General features: G+C 39.1%; 2 protein-coding genes across 3 annotated transcripts; one reads left to right on the top strand and one right to left on the bottom strand.

Annotated features, from left to right (window-relative positions):
• Positions 1–137: 137 nt before the first annotated feature.
• Positions 138–12172, bottom strand: LOC121887815 (acyl-coenzyme A thioesterase 9, mitochondrial-like). Of its 2 annotated transcripts, XM_042398854.1 has the most exons (16): positions 12002–12172; positions 11089–11183; positions 9798–9824; positions 9045–9090; positions 7631–7801; positions 7497–7534; positions 7322–7405; positions 5182–5285; positions 4814–4887; positions 4644–4711; positions 4190–4301; positions 3460–3550; positions 3081–3166; positions 2375–2462; positions 1379–1529; positions 138–803 (listed from the first exon to the last, which is right to left on the bottom strand). In XM_042398854.1, exons 1-16 carry the CDS (start codon positions 12013–12015, stop codon positions 748–750), a joined length of 1305 nt encoding a protein of 434 aa, XP_042254788.1. In that variant the 5' UTR covers positions 12016–12172; the 3' UTR covers positions 138–747. The 2 variants fall into 2 exon arrangements, with proteins under 2 accessions (XP_042254788.1, XP_042254789.1); XM_042398855.1 differs by lacking the exon at positions 9798–9824.
• Positions 12173–14234: 2062 nt separating this feature from the next.
• Positions 14235–19992, top strand: LOC121887816 (diamine acetyltransferase 1-like). Its single transcript, XM_042398856.1, has 6 exons — positions 14235–14518; positions 16183–16234; positions 16316–16396; positions 17935–18036; positions 18129–18169; positions 19508–19992. The coding sequence occupies exons 1-6, from the start codon at positions 14456–14458 to the stop codon at positions 19682–19684; spliced, it is 516 nt and encodes a 171-aa protein (XP_042254790.1). The 5' UTR covers positions 14235–14455; the 3' UTR covers positions 19685–19992.
• Positions 19993–20326: the final 334 nt, after the last annotated feature.

Raw genomic sequence — 20326 nt, 5'->3', positions numbered from 1 at the left:
TGGATCCTATACTCCCCACACTCCCAGTTTGTAATGCAATATATTTTTGTTAAAATCATTGAAATTACTGATGATATTGTCAAGGTTATTTTTTCAGACTAACCATGATGAATAAACTTACACATGGACAAGTAAAGTCAAGATAAATAATATTTTATTTATTGCATTTGAGTAAATACACAACTTAAGGCCAGAAAAATGACATGACACCCTCCTCCCTCACACAGCAGCCTGAAACATTCAGAATAAAGCCTCATATCCAACATAAAAAAGTAACATAACATAAGATTTGTGCGTATAAGCGACAGTGGAATATAAAAATGTAAGATACTGTAAAGCCGTGCATACAGATGAGGTTACTACAAAGCAGAGAAACTGAACGTCTGCTTAGTTCTTGTTGAGAAGCTGTAAACGCTGATACACAGTTCACAGCTGTAACTCTGGTTACAACAATTAAAAAAAAGAGAGTAAATAAAATATAGCTGTCTTTGAGTTGTGCTAAAGTGGTCCAAACACACCGAAATGTAAACCACCAGAACAAATACAGTAACAGAGACAAACATAACCACCATGCGGTTGTGTAAAGTTGACAGAGTGATATAAAAAAGGTTGTAGACTTTATTAACTGCATTCATTTTTAATCAACCAGCCTCTGACACACACACACACACACACACACACACGAAGACCTGATTGGTCAGATTGGTTGACACCGACATGTTTTGGCAGGCAGTACACGTGTTGCTCTCAGTTCTCCACCGTTTGGTTAAAGTGTCTTTTCCCGTCCAGGTACAACATCGACTCTGTCAGATAAACACAAAAAAGCAGCATGATGTCATCACATTATTCTGATGTCATACGGTTCTGTTTATAGAAAAATAAGACTGTCCTGTTGTCCGGCTGTTCGTGTTGTTTTAAGATTATTTACATTTTTCATTTTCATTATTTGGCAGATGTTTTTATCCAAAGCAACTTCCAAGCAAGGCAAGACAATCAACCGTTAGAGGACAGTGACTCAAAAAGAACAAGTGTGCCATCTGGCTTTTGTTTTAAAAAGAATAATCATTAAAGTAAGAACCAAATGGAAGTAGACGACTTCCTAAAAACACCACAAACGACAAGAAAGTAGTGCAACAATAATGAAACTCCTTAAAGGGGCTCAAGTGTTGATGTGTTGACAGAAGAAGAAGAAGCAGAAGAAGCAGAAGAAGCAGAAGAAGCAGAAGAAGAAGAAGAAGAAGCAGCAGAAGAAGAAGAAGCAGAAGAAGAAGCAGCAGAAGAAGCAGAAGAAGAAGAAGAGGAGGAGTTTTTAGGCGTTTCTTGGAGTCAGATCATGTGACGTGTGTGTGTGTGTGTGTGTGTGTGTGTGTGTGCTCACCTCCGTATGTCTTTGGGATGATGTTGGGGACGTCGCGGTCTGAAGTGAAGGTGAAGTGGAAGACGTTGGTGGTGTTGTGCTGGCTGGTCAGAGGGTCGAACACCTCGCTGTGAACTCTGACCTGGATGTACTTCCCCTGTGTGTAACACACCTGAAACACACACCGGCACAACGTTACTATAATACACATCATACACACCCTGATGTCATAACGTATGTTGCTTTTTAATTTATTATTTTACCTAAAATTATAAATATCCTGTTTGGTTGAAAATGTGCAGTGACAATAAATGTGTGTGATGGTAATAACAGCAGGTTTGGATCAGTAGACGTTTCAAGCTACCAGCTCAGAGCCACATCAAGTATTTATTGTTAAATCTAACATGCAAATTATTTAAAATATTTTCTTCCCTTTCTCTATCCTTCACTGTTTTTTTATTTTAACATTTAACATTTAGAGGGCTGCAAGTAACTGCAAGACAGAGACAGAAACACCTGACAACAAAACGTCTAATGTTGTCGAAGTTTAATGTGACTGCTTCCTGTTTCATCAGCAAGAAGCGTTCAAGCGTCCCCCCCTAAGACAGAGCAACCGGGTCATTTGAGACGGGACCTCCAAGGTTAACAACAACCTATCAGTGTCTTCTGATTTGTTTTTTTTAAATAATTTCAACTGTAATAAACTCATTTTTGTTTCCTTGAAATGTTTCCAACTGAGATAAATGTTAAAATCTAACTGTCAATGAGAATCATTTTGCTCTTGGTGGCAAATCTAAAGTCTTCCTGCAGCTGCTTCACAGTCAAAGCTGATTTATGTGACGCTGTAGAAAGTGGAAGTACTAGAAGTACTGATCAGATCAGAACATATTAGCTCTCTTATCTGCAAATGAACTCAAACAGGAGATGCAAATATAAAGCTGAACACTGTCCACCGAGGTTTTCCTTGAGGATACTGATCAGATCTTAACACTCACGAACACAAACACACTGTCTGACCTGTGATGAAAGCATCAGCAAGGATCCGATGTCCACGGGTTTCTGGAAGAGGATATCATCAACAGCCACCAGACTCGGTCGACATCCTCTGCAGCACAACAGGAGAAGGACGATTAGTTTAATATCTTACAGCAAATAAACACTTTGTTGTGTTTTTTTCTTTCTCTAACACTGACATATCATCAGCTTTTAAGTTGATATGTTGAACTTGTTAGCAAACAGTTGCTTATTTCCACATCCAGCAGTTACGGAGCAACATTATCATTCATGTGGAGTCGTGTTTCTGTCCACCTGGTGAATGTAAGTCCAATATTCACTCTCTTTTAGCTCTGTTTTTACTCTCTACCAACTCCTGAGGGAAATATCTGGTTCTTTAGCTGCTAAATGCTCCACTATGTTCACCAGCTAGTCTACAGCTAACTGTGTCTGTTTGGTGCTGAGCAGGTAGTGTACAGTGACTTTTTACAGCTTTTTCTCTGAAAAACGACACTATGAGACGCTGAGAGTGAACCAGAACAGTAAAGTTGCAGCCGGACAGATAAACAATGAGCTGAAACTCACTATAAAGCTCCGTAAAGCCGAGAGGAGCTGCAGAGTCACTGATAATTCTCTGTAGGTTCATCACTACGAGCCAAACACATTACACACTGACAGATCATAGATTATTATATAAAATACTGATCATGGTCACTTTAAAAGCTCTCACCCGTAGGAGCAGGCGTTGGCCCAGCCCAACTCGTAGGCTTTCCTCATCAGAAAACCTCCAAATATCCTGTTGAAGATATTTCTTTCCTGGAACACAAACACACACATTGAGACAAAGCCATCCTCATTTTGTTTTGTAAATAAAGTGTATGAACTAGTGTCATAACCTTAATTATTTGCTGAAAAAGTGGAGAAAGTATTTGGAACACTGGCCATCAGAGGTCTTATTCTGGTCGAAAAATCCATTTTAAATGTAGTTTAAGAGGAACAGAGCATAATGTATCAATAACTATCTTAAACTAGACATCAGTGCTGAAGTATCGAGCGTTAAACATCCTCTCTGTCTGTATTTTGTCCCTCCAGCTGCTCCGTCCTCTCACCTGCGGGTGGCAGATCTCCAGTCCTTTCACTTTGGCATCTTCCATCCACACTGAGTTCGGAGGCAAAACTCTGCTGCGGAAACTGACTGTCCTGAAGGAGCGAGAGGACACATAAACACATGAATAAATATAAAAACTACAATTTAACCTAAAATAACACACATCAGTCTGAAAAAAACGATTATATTTGAACTTGTATACAAATAATCGTCTCTAGATTGTGTATAATAATAATAAAAAAAAGCTTTAACACTGGTTTGGAGTAAAAAAAGATATTTACAGCAACAGTTTGAGGTTTTAAAGCCAAACTCGCAAATCTGAACATTCGTAACTCCAAAGAAAGCAACTGAAATTTAACATTTAGAGTTTATGTGACATTTAGACAGAGGAGATAAACAGGAAATCCTACAAAAATCAAACTTTTCATCTATTTAAAGCGTCTTTGAGTGCCTTTAAAATGCTGTATAAATAAATTTGATCATAATTATTATGACAAGGACGCCCCCCAAAGCGTCTAAATCTGGGGACTGAAATCTTCTAATAATATGTTACTGAAAAAAACCCTCTTGTAGAGAAGAAACGGATGTAAAGGTTGATTTTTGGTGTCTCTATGAGACCTATCCATCCATAGACTTTAATTTATAAAAACCTGGACAGTTTAGACTCAGTGTGGATGATGTGGTGGATAAATCTCTTGTTCTAGTGCAGGTTCTTAGTATCTCAGTCGTACTTTGTGTCCAGCGTGTTGAGGAAGAGACTGTGAACGATCTTCCTCTCCTCGTCTGTGGGAGCGACCTTCAGCAGCGACGCGGTGCTCAGCTCCACACGGCGAGATTTATTAGCTAGAAAATAAACAAACACACGAAAGAGTCACAAAAAGGTCATATTGTCCCCTTTTTGTACATATGTGCCCCTGTTTTCTACAAGATTATTTCCCTTTATAACACAGTCAAGAGTGCAGAGAGACAGGAAACCATCACTGCATATTGTACTTGTATGGTTCAGCATGTGACAAATAAAACGTGGGGATAAGATCCTAACATTATCTTTTTTATGTCTTTATTATTAGACAGTGGACAGTAGAGAATAACATGTAATATGGGTCCTCAGTCAGATGTTGCAATCCACGGTCATTACAGACGTTATCGCTCTATACTGTTAAAGTTTACGTCATCATCTCTCACCTTCTCCTTCCTGGAAAAGTTTTTCCTCCTCCGGCCCTTCTGGCTTCAGCGGATTCACAAACGCTGCCCTGGAAAAAAGAAAACAGAAGATTAAGTATCAAGAGTTTGACGCTGTATGATTCCTGTTCTGTGTGTTTTCTGTCCACTCGAGGCTGCTCTGAGTGTCGTACCTCTTGTTCTCTGGGTCTCGGGCCACCATGACGAACGTAGCATCCAGAACCGGAGCATAAACTCCATTATGATACTGAAAGAAAAAAACAAAACACATGATGAGATTATTCTGATCATCAGTGAACATTTCATCCCAGAGAGAAGTTCATGTTCTGATCTGCTAGATGTGTAGTTTCCATCTTTGTTTCTACATGACATTTAAAAGTGATCAACTGTCAATCAAACAATCTTGGTGTGAAAAACTTGATGCTTGGATATTGATTGTGGTGATGTTTTGATTTGTGTAGGTGGGTTTCTTTGCTTTATGAAGCCGCGTGCAGAAGAAAAGACAAAGCAGGCTGTTGTTGATAACCACTTGTCATCTCACCTGTGACATGTGCATCTTGGCTTCAATAGAGGTCTTCCCCACCCACGTCACCTGACCGGTGAACTTGATGTCGCAGTCAGGATAGATGGTGTGCTGCCTCATGTCTGACCGACACAAAACAACACGTGAGACTCTTCAGCAGACAGATTATGACATCTGAAGATCAAAACCTGACCGCTAACAGACACACGTGCATGTTTCTGGAGGTTTATTTGGACAGTGTGAGAATGATGTGATCTGAAAAACACTGCTTTCTTTTCAAGGCTTAAGACTTTTCTGCTTGACAAGATTTTATTAAATCAAATTTGGGAATATTTTTGGCTGAACCAGCCACAGAGTGAGTGAGTGATGAAGTTACACCATTGGTTGACCGGCCAAGTCTTGGAGTTTCCTCATTGGCCGTTGCTATTTTGAAATGAATCAGCAGCAACGCAGAGAGACTGTGTTTCCTCCTCTCTGACGCTCTCAGCTCCAGTGTTAAATGCAGATGTGTACCAGCGTCTCTGCGTCTCCTCCTCGACCGTCCTGATACCAGGACGCAAACTTTTTATTTCTCTGATGTTTTCACATCACAGACGATGAACAACAGCATTAAAACACGAGTCTTGCAGGTAAAACATGAGATTCATGTAGCTGTTATATCAGTTTAGTGCCTTGCGGCTGCTCTGGGGGAGCGCTTGATTTGACTGTAACTGCAGTAACCGGGAGGAGATAAGCCTCCTGAATTTGCAACCAAAATGCTGTCAAAACTTTCATTTATAATTTCCACCACAGCCCCCATGATCATCGAACGGGAAAGAGGCAGAAAAAAGAGGCATAGAGGCATCAGTTAAAAACAAGAGACAACCACAGAGTGAAACAGATGAAAGAGCAGGAGGAGTTAATAGATAATTAGAATAGTTATAATCAGAATTAAAATAAGTTCTCTGTCAAATCAAACATCCCAATATATGAATGGAAAGTAATTTTCTGCTACTTCACTACTACAGAAAATTGCAGATGAACATTAAATATCCAGGAGTTCACATTATAGACACTATCACTGACTGTCCCTGTAACACACTGGCCACAGTTTCACACATTAAGAAGTTGACATTTAGACGTATACCAGACGTATACGAGGTTTTGACCTCGTCTTGTTTTTATTTTGCACCGTACTGTTTAATCTGTTTTATTCTATTTAGCTTCTTTCTGTCTTCTGTTTTATTTTGCTCTCTTTAAATCCTATTTTTATGCTTCTTTTTATATTGTCTTGTTTTTTTAAATATATTGTCTTTTATGTCTTATGTAGAAATATTTTGTAACCGTTGCCTTTCTGTTGAAAGATAAACTCGCCTGGCATTGGAATCTGGTCGTGTTGTGTTTGTTAAAGGATATTCTGCATATTTCCAGCTCTATATTTATATTCTGGGGCTCTACTGGAACATCTTTGCATGATTACCAGTTAAAAACTCCTTATTTATCTTCTACTGGTCCTTTAAGCAGCCCCTCAGTTCAGCCTCTGTCTGAAACAGGCCGTTTTAGCTCCTGTCTCTTTAAGCCCCGCCTCCTGATGAGCCCACTCTGTTCTGATTGGTCAGCTTCAGGAAGCTTCCTCCAGCTCCGGAGGCTACGTAAACAAACTATAGTAGCAGGATTTCACTTCTTCTTTTTTTTCTTTACTCCCAATGTCAACTTCTCAAATCCATCCGTACATGTTGGAGCTGAATCAGATCCGAAATATGTGAGTTGACGACGTGAATAACCTCAGCAACAAAGGCTACAGATCGGACGACCGTTTGTGGGAATGTGTGAACAATCTGATGTCAGTTTGATGGGGAAGTAGAGGTAACTTTGCACTGGCTTTTGTCTTACAGGGAGCATTTTTATATGTAGGTATGTTCACCTGAAGTTTTGGAGCATTGACCACGTTTAACATAAATATCTGACATCATAACAGTATAAAAATGACAGATAATCACAAAAAGCATGTTATGTCCACTTTAAACCATCTATAGGAAACTAACCCAAAACACAAGTACTATTTATAGGAAGGAGATGAATGATGACATCTGCCAAACATATAACATAAACTTATTCATTGAGGTTCAGTAGAAAGAGCCGTAGGTGTGATCGCACCAACGATATGAAAGACTCTTACCGATCTTGTCCACCAGGGCGGTGACAATAGACAGAGGAGACCTCTTCAGTGCCGGATTATACGTATGAGAGTAAGAGATGAGGACTAAATACAGAGAGAGAAGGATGAAGATTGATCAGTGCTTGACTAGAGGTTTGATTGCTAATAATTAAAATCATGAAGTGAATTGTGATACCTGCTAAACTATCCAAGTCCTCCAGGATTCTACCAAACCTGAGAAAAGAGAGAGAACGTGTGTGGAAACGGAGCTTAAACTTAGACCCAAACACTTTCCCTTTAATGCACTGACTTTTTGGTAAGCGTGTGTACCTGACGGTGTTGTGGAAGGTCAGGTATTTCTCTCGGAGCTGCGGCTCGGAGCCCAGAGGCAGGTGGACCTCGATGTAGCTGTCCTTCATCCTCTTGGCCGGAAGGTCGTTTTGAGACTTGGCCAACATGGACGACAGCGACACGCGTTCAGCCAAAGCCTGCTGGTGGTCGCTGCGGACGAGATTATAGAAAATATATAATACACTCCCTGTTACACTTTTATTCTATTCTTGTTTCTTACTGTTTCTTTCTGTTGTCATTATTTCCTTTCTCTCTTTTTAAGTGTTGATCTTCAGAAAATAGTGAAAAACGTCGATCACTGTTTCCCAAAGCCAAAGGTGACGTCTTTAAATGTCTTGTTTTGTCTCGATCGACAGTTCACAACCCAAAAATATTCAGTTTACTGTCACAGACGACTAAAGAAACCAGGAAATATTCATTTGTAGTATATTATATTCATTAGAGAGGCTGGAACTGGAGAATTTTGGTATTTTTTTTATCTTAAAAAATGACAAAAAAAAACTATCTACTACTTTCTATCAACTTACAGCTCTATACAATACTCACAAAAGTCTCACAGAGTCTGTGAATCTGAAGGATCTTATCTGTGGGTTTTTATATTGAACCTCAATGTTTTTTGTTTTTTTGAATCGTGGTACTTAACCCTATGATAGATGGTTCTTGATTTAAATCTTCTTTTTATTTTTCTCACAGGTGTGTATCCAGTATTTCAACAGCATGACAAATTAATGCATAAACTACATATTAAAAAAAAGGAAAAGTAACAAGAAACAGGAAACAGAGCGAGTGAGAGTAAAGTACACGACCGTGAAACTTTTAAAAAATCTTTCATGACATGAATTTAAAAAATTTGATTGTTTTATTTTGAGTTTCTTCCAAGTTTTTTTATTTGAAGTTGTTGTACTGCTGCTGCTTTGAGAACTTTGGTTTCTTATGTTTAACGGAAAAAGTGTCATTCAGCAGCACCTGGAAGCTTCTCTACATCCTCCTGATCAGATTCTTCATACATGTTATAAACATATCTATAGCTGTGTCGTCCTGTTTGTCTTCGCTGCATTTCTATAATTCTGCTTTCTTGATCTCTTCTGTACATATAACATCTATTTCCTGTCTGTCCGTCCTGGGAGAAGGATCGCTCCTCTGTTGCTCTTCCTAAAGTTTCTTCCATTTTTTCCTTGTTAAAAAGGTTTTTTAAGGGATTTTTTTTCCTTATTTGAACTGAGAGTCTAAAGATAAAGGATGTTGTATTGATGTACAGATTGTAAAATCCTTTGAGGCAAATTAAAATAAAACTGACTATCATAGAAATGCATCATATCAGTTCTAGTATAGAAACATTTCAAAAATCCAGCCCTAGTTATTATATGGTGCCTTGACGCAGACGGTTCAGTACCTCCAGTTAGTGGAAGCTCCCACGATCTCTCTCAGCCTGTTTCGCACTGAAAAAAACACAGAAGAAGAAATCAGATCATGTGTGTTTGGTGAAAGCACCAGAGATTTAAGGATGCATGTTTCATACTGTCTCTGTCAGAGCCGCAGTTGTAACATTCGACTGTAGCACTCAGTCATTTTAGATCCACCAGATATGTTTGAATTTCACAGTACAGTTACTAGAAACAGAGTATCTGCTGTTATGTTACCCAAAAGCACAGAACTTCTCTCTCAATCTCACAGATTTTAAAGTCATCACATGTTAATTGTTACATGCCCTTAATACTGTTTTTGCTTTTTGCCTGAAGGCTGCAGCTCAGTGAGACAATATAAACCAACACAGAGAGAAGCAGCAGTCGAATGGAGACAGTTATCACGTGGAAACCAGCCAATAGAAAAACACTGGATGGAGCTCAGCACCACAGAGGGAAGAGGAAGAAAAAGGTTAACAAGACGCCACCAACGAACACTGCAGGGTGCGTTTAGCTCTACTGTTGAGCGGGAGGAGAAAGTGACGTCCAGCCGAGCCGCCCGGGTGCACAGTTAAAGCTGCTGTACGTGAAACGAGGTGTGAGGCAGGTGAAAGGGACCAACGTACGGCCATTCAGCCGGAGATCATGCAAGACGGAATTAATGTGCAATTAGAGCAAATTAGGAGAGAATTACTGGGAGTAGTTTAGATTGTTAGGATTTGTCTCGGTTTACCAACACACACCGTTTGAAACGTGTAAAAGTGGATTTCCTGTGGAGAAACAAAAATGATTAAAAAAAAAAAAAAAAAGGTGCAGATTGACAGATCAGGAGATGAAACCAGCAAATTACGGTTTGATTCAGGCAAACATTTAATTTGACACCATGTTATAATTACATGCACTCGGTCATGTCCAGGTACCTCAAAGTCTGAGTTACACTCTTGTCAGTGGTGATGAGTTAGTTATTCTATAACATTTGGACTCTATGACAGTTGAAAGTTTATTACTGAATGTCTGTAATTTAGTCCTTCAGCATTTATATTGTCATATCATCTGAGAGTAGTGACAGGTATAGATAATATAAACATGGTTAAACCAAACCAATGAACTAATAACAACTAACACAATAATCAGTAGTAAACATGCAGACAAAAGACTGATAATAACAAGCAGATTAAATAATAACAGCAGATTCAGATACGTAAATGCAGAATATCTAATGATACAGGAGCGTCTCTCTACCAGAATTTAAAATCTATATATCTGTCCTGTGTGGAATTAATCTAAAAATGTTTTTATGTAAGTCCAGAGAGGCTGAGGCACTAAAAACTAAATGAATGTAACTAACAGCAAAAACACTAAATGGACAAAGACTCTTGATTTAATGTAGATCGGTCACGTCTGGCCGATACCTGATCTGCTTTATAATGTCAGTGTTGGCACAGATACTAATCTGGTGTATCTGATTGGTGCATTTCTACCTGAAAGTCTCCAAAATATGAAACATGTGTCAGCTGCATTAAACAGTGTGAGCTGTCAGACCGGACGCCTGAAAACGTGGCGAGCTTATGCAGCAATAATCTTAAAAGACTGTGAGAAAATTTTGTAAAATTTCTAAGTATGCAGGGTGCTTTCACAGCCTTCATCAAGCTGTTACCTCAAAAAACAAACATGTATTTGTCATATTATTACAGTAAATGGCATCAAATGTTTGTCTAAAGCCACAGCGCTCTAAGAGATGTAGCTATAAAATGACTATAATCTATAAAGCTGCTCATTTTCACTAGTTTTATTTGGGACAAACACGTTCTTACTTTATAGTGAAATTAACCAGATAATCAGACTGAATCAGTTTCACTTTATATTAATCATCTATTTAAAATGTCAAAAAAAAAAGTGATTCATATTAGTTCAACCAGGATGCAAAAACTGAAATTCAGTGCGAAACCAGTTGTGTTTGTGACCAAAAAAAATGTACAATATGTACAATCACACAGTAAGTCAACGCAGCATCATGAGTCAGTTAAGTCTTACCCTCCTCCGTGTCCAGCGCTCTGCCCTGCTGCAACACGCCGCCGGTGCAGAACGACCTGGTCGCCAAGGACGCAGCCGACCGCAGCAGCAGGAACCTGCAGCAGCGCACATGAGGACACGTCAAAAACAAAACAAACAAACAAACCCTGAGATGACTTTAAAGCCAGAGGAGTCCAGTTACATCCAAATGCATCCTCCTCTTCTAATTATAACCATCTTAAGTGATCTGATCTGTTTGAAATCCTCTTTTAGTGAACAGCTGAGCAGACGCTCGCTGGTTGTGTTATGTGATACTTCAGTTCTGATTAGCAGCTTTGTTAAGACAACATCTGCTTCAACTTATCAAATTATAAACACTTATAACTTATTAAATTATAAACACACAAGTAGGAAACATAATAAAATACATTTTACCTCTGGTGGTTTTAGCAGTAGTTGTTTCTGGTGTCATGCAAAGGCCACATGGGTTTATAAGACACCAGAGATACTACTACTGGTGGAACAACATTAATTATGAGTACATAATAATTATGTACTTTTACTGCAATACTTTAACCACATCAAGCTCATAATACTTATGTACTTTTACTGTAGTAGGATTTTTCATGCAGGACTTTTACTAAGGTAAAGTATCTGAATACTTCTTAAACCTCTGGTATGAACTTGACACACCCTTTCTGTATACAATGAGTCCCCACCCTGTCTGGGCTTGGTTCACTATCTCCACATGGAGCTGATTTCTTCATTTATGTATCATAAAGCCATTAAACTAAAACTGCTATACGTATATTATAAGATCTGAGAGAGCAGCTCAGTGTTTCTGGCGTTTATCTGCTGTAAAGATGCTAACGGTTAGCGTCGCGTCACTAAACGTCCCGGGATTTTTTTTGTCGTTCATTTTAACCACACTAACCTCGGTGACAGCATTGTAGTGTTTGGGGGAACAGACGTAAAGGTTCAGGAGTCCGGACAAGGCAGGTGAGCGGGGTAAGAGAGGAGTAAGGTCTCAGGTTTCCTCTTCAGAGCAGAGCGGTGGCAGTCGGGACTACAGGACGGTTTCCGTGTTGATGTTTCGCTCCGTCCACTGCGTAATGACGAAATGAGCAGCTTCCGGTCACCAATTTTTTTCCCCTAGGATGGCGACGTCATGACCCGCCCTACTCTGTCTCTGATTGGCTAGGACTCGTTGCCTTCGTTTGTTGGGTTGGTTAGGTTTAGAGTGAGAATATCAGGGTGAGCCAATCAGAGGCAGAGAAGGGTGGGTCATGACTTCGCCATCCTGGGAAAAAAAATCTCCTCCCGGTCGGTCATAGATGTAGAATAAGAGCTCTTATTATACATCCATGCCCCCCCAACATCTGTATTGACATTAAAGATCACATATAAACAGCGAAATCGATTATACAGATTATACAAATTAGTCATTAATTTAGGAGCCATTGGTGCATATGTTTATTAAGACTGGGATGTCTACAAAGTGTTGTGTTTGTATTGTAATACCTACTCTGAACCTCGTAAATCTTGCCCCTGACAAACCCCCCCCATATTATGGTTAAAAAAACAAAAAACTAAAATACTGAAACTAATAAAAACTAAACTAAAACTAAACATCTTTAAACAATAAAAACTAAACTGAAATGAACAAAGACACTCTGGAAAATAACTTAAACTAAACTAAATTGAAAACAAAAATTAAAAACAAAATAAAAATAAAAACTAATGAAAAATACAAAACTAATAAACTCCTCAGTCAGCTGCTTGGAAGAAATCCACCACTAGATGGCAGCAAACTTCCTTCAGCTGAACAGGGAGAAAACTGAGATTTTGGATGTAGGTGCTGAAGACCAGAGACAACTTCTCTACAAATACCTGGAGTCCAGATCACTAAAAACAAGTGACCAGATGAAAAACCTAGGAGTAACCATGGATGGTAAACTCAGCTTCAAGGATCATATTGACAGCATCACCAAGGTTGCCTTTTTACAACTCAGAAACATTTCAAGAATCAGAGGCTTTCTTTCACAACCTGACTCAGAGGAACTCATGCATGCATTTGTAATAAGAAGGCTGGATTATTGCAACTCTCTGTTTATAGGTCTTCAAAACAAAACAATTCATAGTTTATAACTTGTCCAGAGCTCAGCCGCTCGAGTTCTAACCAGGACAAAAAGATCAGATCATATAACTCCAGTCCTCTGAAACCTTCACTTGCTACCTGCTTTTTCCAGAATACAATTCAAAATCCTCCTGTTGGTTTATAAAGCACTTGCTGGTCTGACTCCACAGTACATCTCAGACATGCTGTCAGTTTATAACCCCAGCAGATCTCTCCAGTCACACGGTGGAAATCTCCTCCGTGTGCCTGGTGAGATGACATTCAGTATTTATGCAGCTAAACAATGGAACAGTTTGCCTGCTGAACTTCAAAACCAAGCTGAAGACCTTCCTTTTCACTCAAGTATTTTCTTAAATGAACACACCATATTTGAACAGTATGTTTGTTTGTATATGTATATGTGTTTTTATGTGTATGTATGCATGGATGTTTCTGTTTATTTGCACATGTTTTCTGTTTTTTTCATATAAAGCACAAAAACGCTTTTGTATGAGGTGGTGCTATAAAAATTCATTTGACACTGGCACTGAACTGAATTTATTGAAATGGAACCATGTGAGAAGTTTAGAGGGAAAAATCACTATTTGGTGGAGCTGTTAACAACTCTAACAAAGCTTTTTATATTATCCATTGTTTCAAATCTTCATCTGAAAAGTAACTAAAGCTGTCAAATAAATGTAGTGGAGTAGAAAGTACAATATTTCCCTCTGAAATGTAGTGGAGTGGAAGTATAAAGTAGCATCAAGTGGAAATAATCAAGTAAAGCACACGTACCTTGAGTAAAGTAGTAGAGTAGTTACTTTCCACCACTGATTTTTATACTTTGGAGTCGCCACTTTTACTTTTAAAGGTCTCTGTACTCCGTAATTACACTTTTAACTACTTTTTAAACTCATTTGAGTAGAATGAAAACAGACTGGTCCTGTGAGCACTCCTCTGCTCTTGATTGGATATAAAACAGCCGGAGGGTGCCGCTGATTGGTCAGAAATCTGAGCTCTCTGCTGACTGACCAACCGCGTTGCAGCGCGAGCCCGGTATAAATCCCCGGTGTCAACAAAGAACGGGACAGTTGAGCGGCAGCGACCCAGCCGAGGGCGATAATTACTGGATGTTCTTGTCTCGACAAACGCGTCTGGACCAGAGGCTGTCAGCGGGGGAAAAGCCACTCAGAAGCGAATGAAGAAACATCTAATCTTTCACTTCACATACAGAGGACTACGAACGAAAGGAAAGAAGAGTAAAAGAAGAAAATGGAGTATAAATTACGAAAAGCTGAACCCAAGGACGTGTCTGATATATTACGACTGGTGAAGGTAGGCCTGGGGCCAGCACCGATACCGATATGTGATCAAAAACTCCACTAACACACCAGTTTTAATTAAAAACAACGGCTGGCATCGAGTTTAACGGGCTAACTGATAAGGAAACAGTTAGTAACCGTTGACCTTTCCATGAACTTCAGCTCTATTGTAACACTACTTCCGAGAATGTTGAGGAAATAATGTTAGACGACGCCTAAATAGTGAATTACATCGTTTCATGGTGATAAACTGGCAGGTGGAAAATGTCCGGAGGATGTCCGAGTGTGAGATCAGTGTCGGCGGCCTTTGTTTACGGTCAGGCGACTCATATCCGCTCCGATAGGCTGCGTGACGTCGAACATACTTATGTTCTTATAAACACCAGCGTCATGCTGACCTCGTTTCATGTCATTACTGCTGTGTAACCAGAGATCAGAACACATTTATCATAACAAATGTCAGAAAAAAAGTCCCCAGTTTACTAAAACCCCCAAGGTGACATTTTATAATCCCTTGTTTGGTCAAAAACAGTCCAAAGATAGCATAGAGCTGCAACGATTAATCGATTGGTTGCCAATATTTTAATAATTAATCGTTTTAGTCACTTTTTTTAAAAATATAAATGCTAAAAGTTTGCTGTTTTCAACTTCCCAAATGTGATGACTTAATGCTTTGTCATACTTGATAATATATTTGAATATATTTGGGTGTTTAGCCATTGGACACCTGATTACGTCACATTTGACTGACGACACCGTTTGTAACTGTGATACATTTAATTGACGATTATTAAAGAAAATTTAAAAAGTATCTCCAGCTTGTCACATGTGCATAATTAATAATTAATCGTTTTAGTCACTTTTTGTTTTGTCTAATTGTTCCATATACAGACATAAAAGTAGAACTGAGTCAACCGACAGAAAGTTAATCAGCAACTGATTAGATAATCAAATAATGGTCACTTTTTTTAAGTAACAATGCCAAAAGTTTGCTGTTTTCAACTTCCTAAACGTGATGATTTAATGTTTTTCTTTGTCATACATGAATATTTTGTCGGGACAAAACGAGACATCGTCACTTGATCGACATTTTTCACCATTTTCAGACATTTTATGGACTTAACTAATCGAGTGATCGAGAAAATAATCGTTAGTTGCAGCCCTAATATTCAATTATAATGATATAAAACAACATATTTGAGAAACTGAAGACAGTGATTTTGGGACATTTTTACATGATAAATTACTTCAACACATAATCAGTTATCAAAATAATGCTGCTGATTAAATTTAGGGCTGAAATGATTATTTCATTAACGACGAGTCGCTTAATTCCTTAGTCTATGAAAAAAAAGGACTCAAGTAGTATGTATGCAGATATAAGAACATTTTTAGTGGTTTATCAGTGTATTTATCATAAGTGTACAAACTGTTAATAAATGCTTTATAACATATGACAATAGTTGATAATGTTGTGTAGAAATGAATTTAAAACAAAGTGTTTCCATGTTTTTATGACATCAAACTGTAAAATGTCTGGCTCAGTATATGTTTTGGTCACAATTCTTTGAATATCAATATCTGCATCTGCTCCAAAAAGTGCAGTGTTGATCGACTAATCAATGAATTGACTTGTTGTTTCAGTAGTAAACAAAGTTGTTGTTTTTCTCGTCACAGGAACTTGCAAAATATGAGGAGATGGAGCACCAGGTGACACTGACTGAAAAAGGTGAGTTTCCTCCATCTGCCTGTAAACACACAGACGATCAATATGTTTGATCTCGTGCTTAAACGTGTTCTTTCCTGGCAGAACTCCTTGAGGATGGATTCGGTGACACCCCGTTCTACCATTGCATCATCGCAGAAATCCAAGGAGAGACCAGCAGTGACGGTATGAAACGTCTCTCTCTGTGTTTCACCAGGAAGCTTTTTAACATCGAGTGACACAAACACGTTAAAAAGGTTCAAACAGGTCACTTCATGTTTCTATTTTCACCTTTGTCAAAGTGCAACAAGTTCAGCCAGAACTTATCTCATTTCCCAGCGTTACATTTCTAAGTTTGAGTTCGTGACAGAGTTGTTTTACCATCTGCTCGGGCTTTATAACGTACACTTCCTCCTTTTGTGAAATAAATATAGGCGTTGTCATAACTGAACGCCTGCAGCGACATGTTTGTCCGAGGGTCCGACGCTCAGCTGCAGCTGCTCGGTGTCTGCTCAGTTTTTGTAAACATGAACTGAGACACAGATGGAATGTGTACGTCGTTCCTTACATCACAAGTGGCTTCAAATTGCTTCTATTTCAAGAAAATTGGATAATTGTTTGTTCACTTACAGGAAACTCAATAAAGTTTTACATGTGACACAGAAGTTTTTTGTCCAGACTTGTAATGTTGCATATTTTTCTTATTCCTATGACCACATTGTCCTTTTTAAATATGTCAAACATCGGAAATAGGATAAAAGTAGGAGCGTGTGCACACTGATGGGGATTTTCCGTTAGCCCGGGTCGGCCGACGGCCCTCCTCCACCTCAAACAAGCTGCATGTTGCAGACTCAATCTGTACCAGAGACCACAGAGAACGCTGTGTGTTCAGCTCTCAGTGCTTTTTTAAGCTTCTAACTGAATCTCTGTGGTTTGAACTGTAGTTCCTGTTTGTAGGCTTATTTTAGAGGTTTCTGATCACTGTCAGCTGTATCAGATGAAACGGCGTCTCCAGAGTAGACTTCCGTATAGTGACGTATTTCCGAGTGAAACAGGACCGAACGTTGTGAAGTGTGAGGTCGTAGTGGGCGGTGGTGTACTGGAGTGCATTATATTGACTGGTGTTCCTAATATTTTGCCTTCATGTATGTTAATGTCGTGTATAAGCTTCATAAAAGTAGAATTTATGGCAGAGCTGTTGCATTAGATTACAACAGCATAGGTCATTTATATCTATTATACATTGTGACAAAGATTTGAGAAAAAATACTTTATGAATGCAGAAATAATGAGTCCAGTAGCAGCTCTGAGAACCCCGACTGAGACAGCTGTAGTACATCATATAATACATCAAATAATAGGTCATTTTCTTGGTTAATCTGCAGCTAACGAGTATTTTGATCATCATATAATCTGACAATTATCTTCTCTGTTAATACATTAATCATTTTGTCATTTATCATTTCTTAGAACCTTTGATTTGCTCGTTAAATTCAACCAATCGTCCAGAATCTGAAGATATTCAATTGACTGTTACATCAAAGAGAAACAAATTCTCACATTTAAGAAGCTGGAATTGAAGAATTTTTGGTGTTTTTGCTTGAAAAACAACTGAAACAATTATTTAAAGTATATAACTAATGATTCCTGCTCTGTATAGTTTATATATATATATGGATTTACTAAGTTTGATCACAGTCTAACATCGTGGTGTCTGACTTCAGCTCCGAAGGTGGTGGGATTTGCCATGTACTACTTCACGTATGACCCCTGGGTCGGCAAGCAGCTGTACCTGGAGGAGTTCTACGTGATGGACGAGTGCAGAGGTAAGAAGGAAAACATCTCTCTGGTACTCTGGTCTAAATCACACCTGCTTCTTTACTCACCTGGACTTCCTCTCTCTCCTGTCTCTGTTCAGGGCTGGGCATCGGCTCAGAGATCCTGCGGCATCTCAGTGATGTGAGTATGTTTACTGGACGCCATATACACAAACTTAACAAGATAAATATATAAAACTAGCTACAAAGGATAAAGGGCTACATGTGAGGAACATGTGAACATAATCTTTATATTAATGTTTATTAGTTAGTGGTTTTGGAAAAAGAAGGAAGAGAAAGTCAACGACTAAAAGAGGAATGAAGTGGTAGTAAAATATAAACATGCTTAAATATACAGAGTCTTTGTGCTGAAATTGAGGAATTCTTTAAGATATTTTTGCTTTTATAAAAGGAAATAAAGTAAAGTAGAGACAGACTGACTGAGTCCCAGCTGGACTCCAACCACAGATGATTACAAGGTCAACGTCTTAATCCCCCCGAGACCTTTTCATGTTTGTTTTTGTTAATTTCGAAACTTAAAAAGAAAATTAAAAAATGGGTTTTTTTTATATGGATCTATAGATGTAAATATACAGTGTATGTGTGTTTCTCTCACATGCCAAAGTATTTTTATTTATGTTAATTTGCTGTTGTGGTTCAGCAGCTGATCCAGAGAACTGACTCAGGGGCGGGATGCACAAAATCAAATATCACAACATTTATGACTAAATATCTCAATATTGATATTGCGACAGTGTTGTGGAGATGACTGTTGGTGCTTTAACAAGAAATTTACAGTGATTATTTTGATAATCATCAGTAATGTGGAAATAATGACTGAGTGAGTAAATACAAATAATAGAACAGCTGGAGCATCATTTTACTGTAACAGCCTTTAAAACCTGGAAAAGACATATTACAAAAATCTAAGATGATATCGATATAATATCAATATATTGCCTACATCCCATTCACAATGAAAGAAGACAATGAATCAGGGTTTGTTTGTTTTTTTAAAGTCTTTTAAAGTTTTTTTTAAATAAGAACTTAGAAGGTTTTAAAGACTCTTAGATTTCATTCACAAAGCTCTTGAATCGTCTCTTTTCCTGCTGTAAACAGGAACATTAACTGTCAGGTTGTTTTGGACTGAATGTGTCGGCTGGTTGGAGACGTTCAGTATCTATAAACTACTGGTGAGACTGGTGAGACTGTGGTTTGTGCTGCAGGAAGCTGTTTGATCCTTTTTTTAATGGATTTTCAGTTGGCAGCATCAGACCTGCAGCAAACACTGTTACTGCAGCAGTTAATGCATCCGTCCATTATGAGGGTCCAGATCACATTCATTGATTAGTTCTATAACCAGGTTTTAGAGTTCAAGAGTTCTGCTGCACAGTTTCTCATCAGTCTCACAGCTTCGTGGACGTGCAGTGATAAATTGCTGGAACGGTCCTTTAACTCGCTCCCCTCGTCTTTCTTCCAGCTGGCGATGAAGACGCGCTGCACCGGCATGATGTTCGTCGTCGCCGAGAACAACGAGCCGTCCGTCCAGTTCTACAAGCGGCGCGGCGCCGAGGACCTCTCTCAGGAGGAGGGCTGGAGGCTCTTCAGGTTCGACAAGAGCAGCCTCGTCAAGATGGCCACCCCGTCCGAGGAATGACGTGAGGCCCCGCGCGGAGAGACGGAGGGAGAGGAGGAAAACACGAGAGTCTGACTCCTCAGATCGTCTCTCCAATCAGACGAGGGTTGATTCACAGTTCAGCTTCTAGAAAGGGCGATGAAGTATTTCTGTGTGTAGTTAACATTAGCCAGCTTTTTCTTCTCTTTGCTTTCACGCTTTTGTCAGTTTTTGACATGTAACCGAGTCGCTTCTTGTAACGTTTGATTATTCATCATCGTTATCGGTGCGTTTGATGTCAAGAAGAGTTAAAATCACTTAAGTTTGCAATAAAACAGTAACTGATCACACATGCTGTCGTCGTGTCATGCTTCTGCACACACACAAGTTAAATATGTGATCCACCAAAGTCAAGGCTGGATCTGGATCTGGATCTGGATCTGGAGGATAACTGGATCTGGATCTGGATCTGGAGGATAACTGGATCTGGATCTGGATCTGGATCTGGATCTGGAGGATAACTGGGGCTGGATCTGGATCTGGATCTGGAGGATATCTGGATCTGGATCTGGATCTGGATCTGGAGGATATCTGGATCTGGATCTGGAGGGTAACTGGATCTGGATCTGGATCTGGAGGGTAACTGGATCTGGATCTGGATCTGGATCTGGATCTGGAGGGTAA

Source organism: Thunnus maccoyii, chromosome 21 (assembly GCF_910596095.1).
Source record: "Thunnus maccoyii chromosome 21, fThuMac1.1, whole genome shotgun sequence".
In the NCBI taxonomy this organism is placed as follows: domain Eukaryota; kingdom Metazoa; phylum Chordata; class Actinopteri; order Scombriformes; family Scombridae; genus Thunnus; species Thunnus maccoyii.
Note: the sequence above shows the minus strand (reverse complement) of the source record. Positions and strands in the feature narration are given on the sequence as shown.

What these genes read in the sequence shown, in the direction of transcription:
- LOC121887815 (XM_042398854.1), bottom strand. An exon ending in ACCTTCCACAACACCGTCAG is followed by an intron (nt 7,535 to 7,630) that starts GTACACACGCTT and finishes CTCTTTTCTCAG; the next exon opens with GTTTGGTAGAATCCTGGAGG. An exon ending in CGAGACCCAGAGAACAAGAG is followed by an intron (nt 4,712 to 4,813) that starts GTACGACACTCA and finishes TCTTTTTTCCAG; the next exon opens with GGCAGCGTTTGTGAATCCGC.
- LOC121887816 (XM_042398856.1), top strand. Translation starts at nt 14,456, where the DNA reads ATGGAGTATAAATTACGAAAAGCTGAACCCAAGGACGTGTCTGATATA. An exon ending in GGTGACACTGACTGAAAAAG is followed by an intron (nt 16,235 to 16,315) that starts GTGAGTTTCCTC and finishes CTTTCCTGGCAG; the next exon opens with AACTCCTTGAGGATGGATTC. An exon ending in AGGAGAGACCAGCAGTGACG is followed by an intron (nt 16,397 to 17,934) that starts GTATGAAACGTC and finishes GTCTGACTTCAG; the next exon opens with CTCCGAAGGTGGTGGGATTT.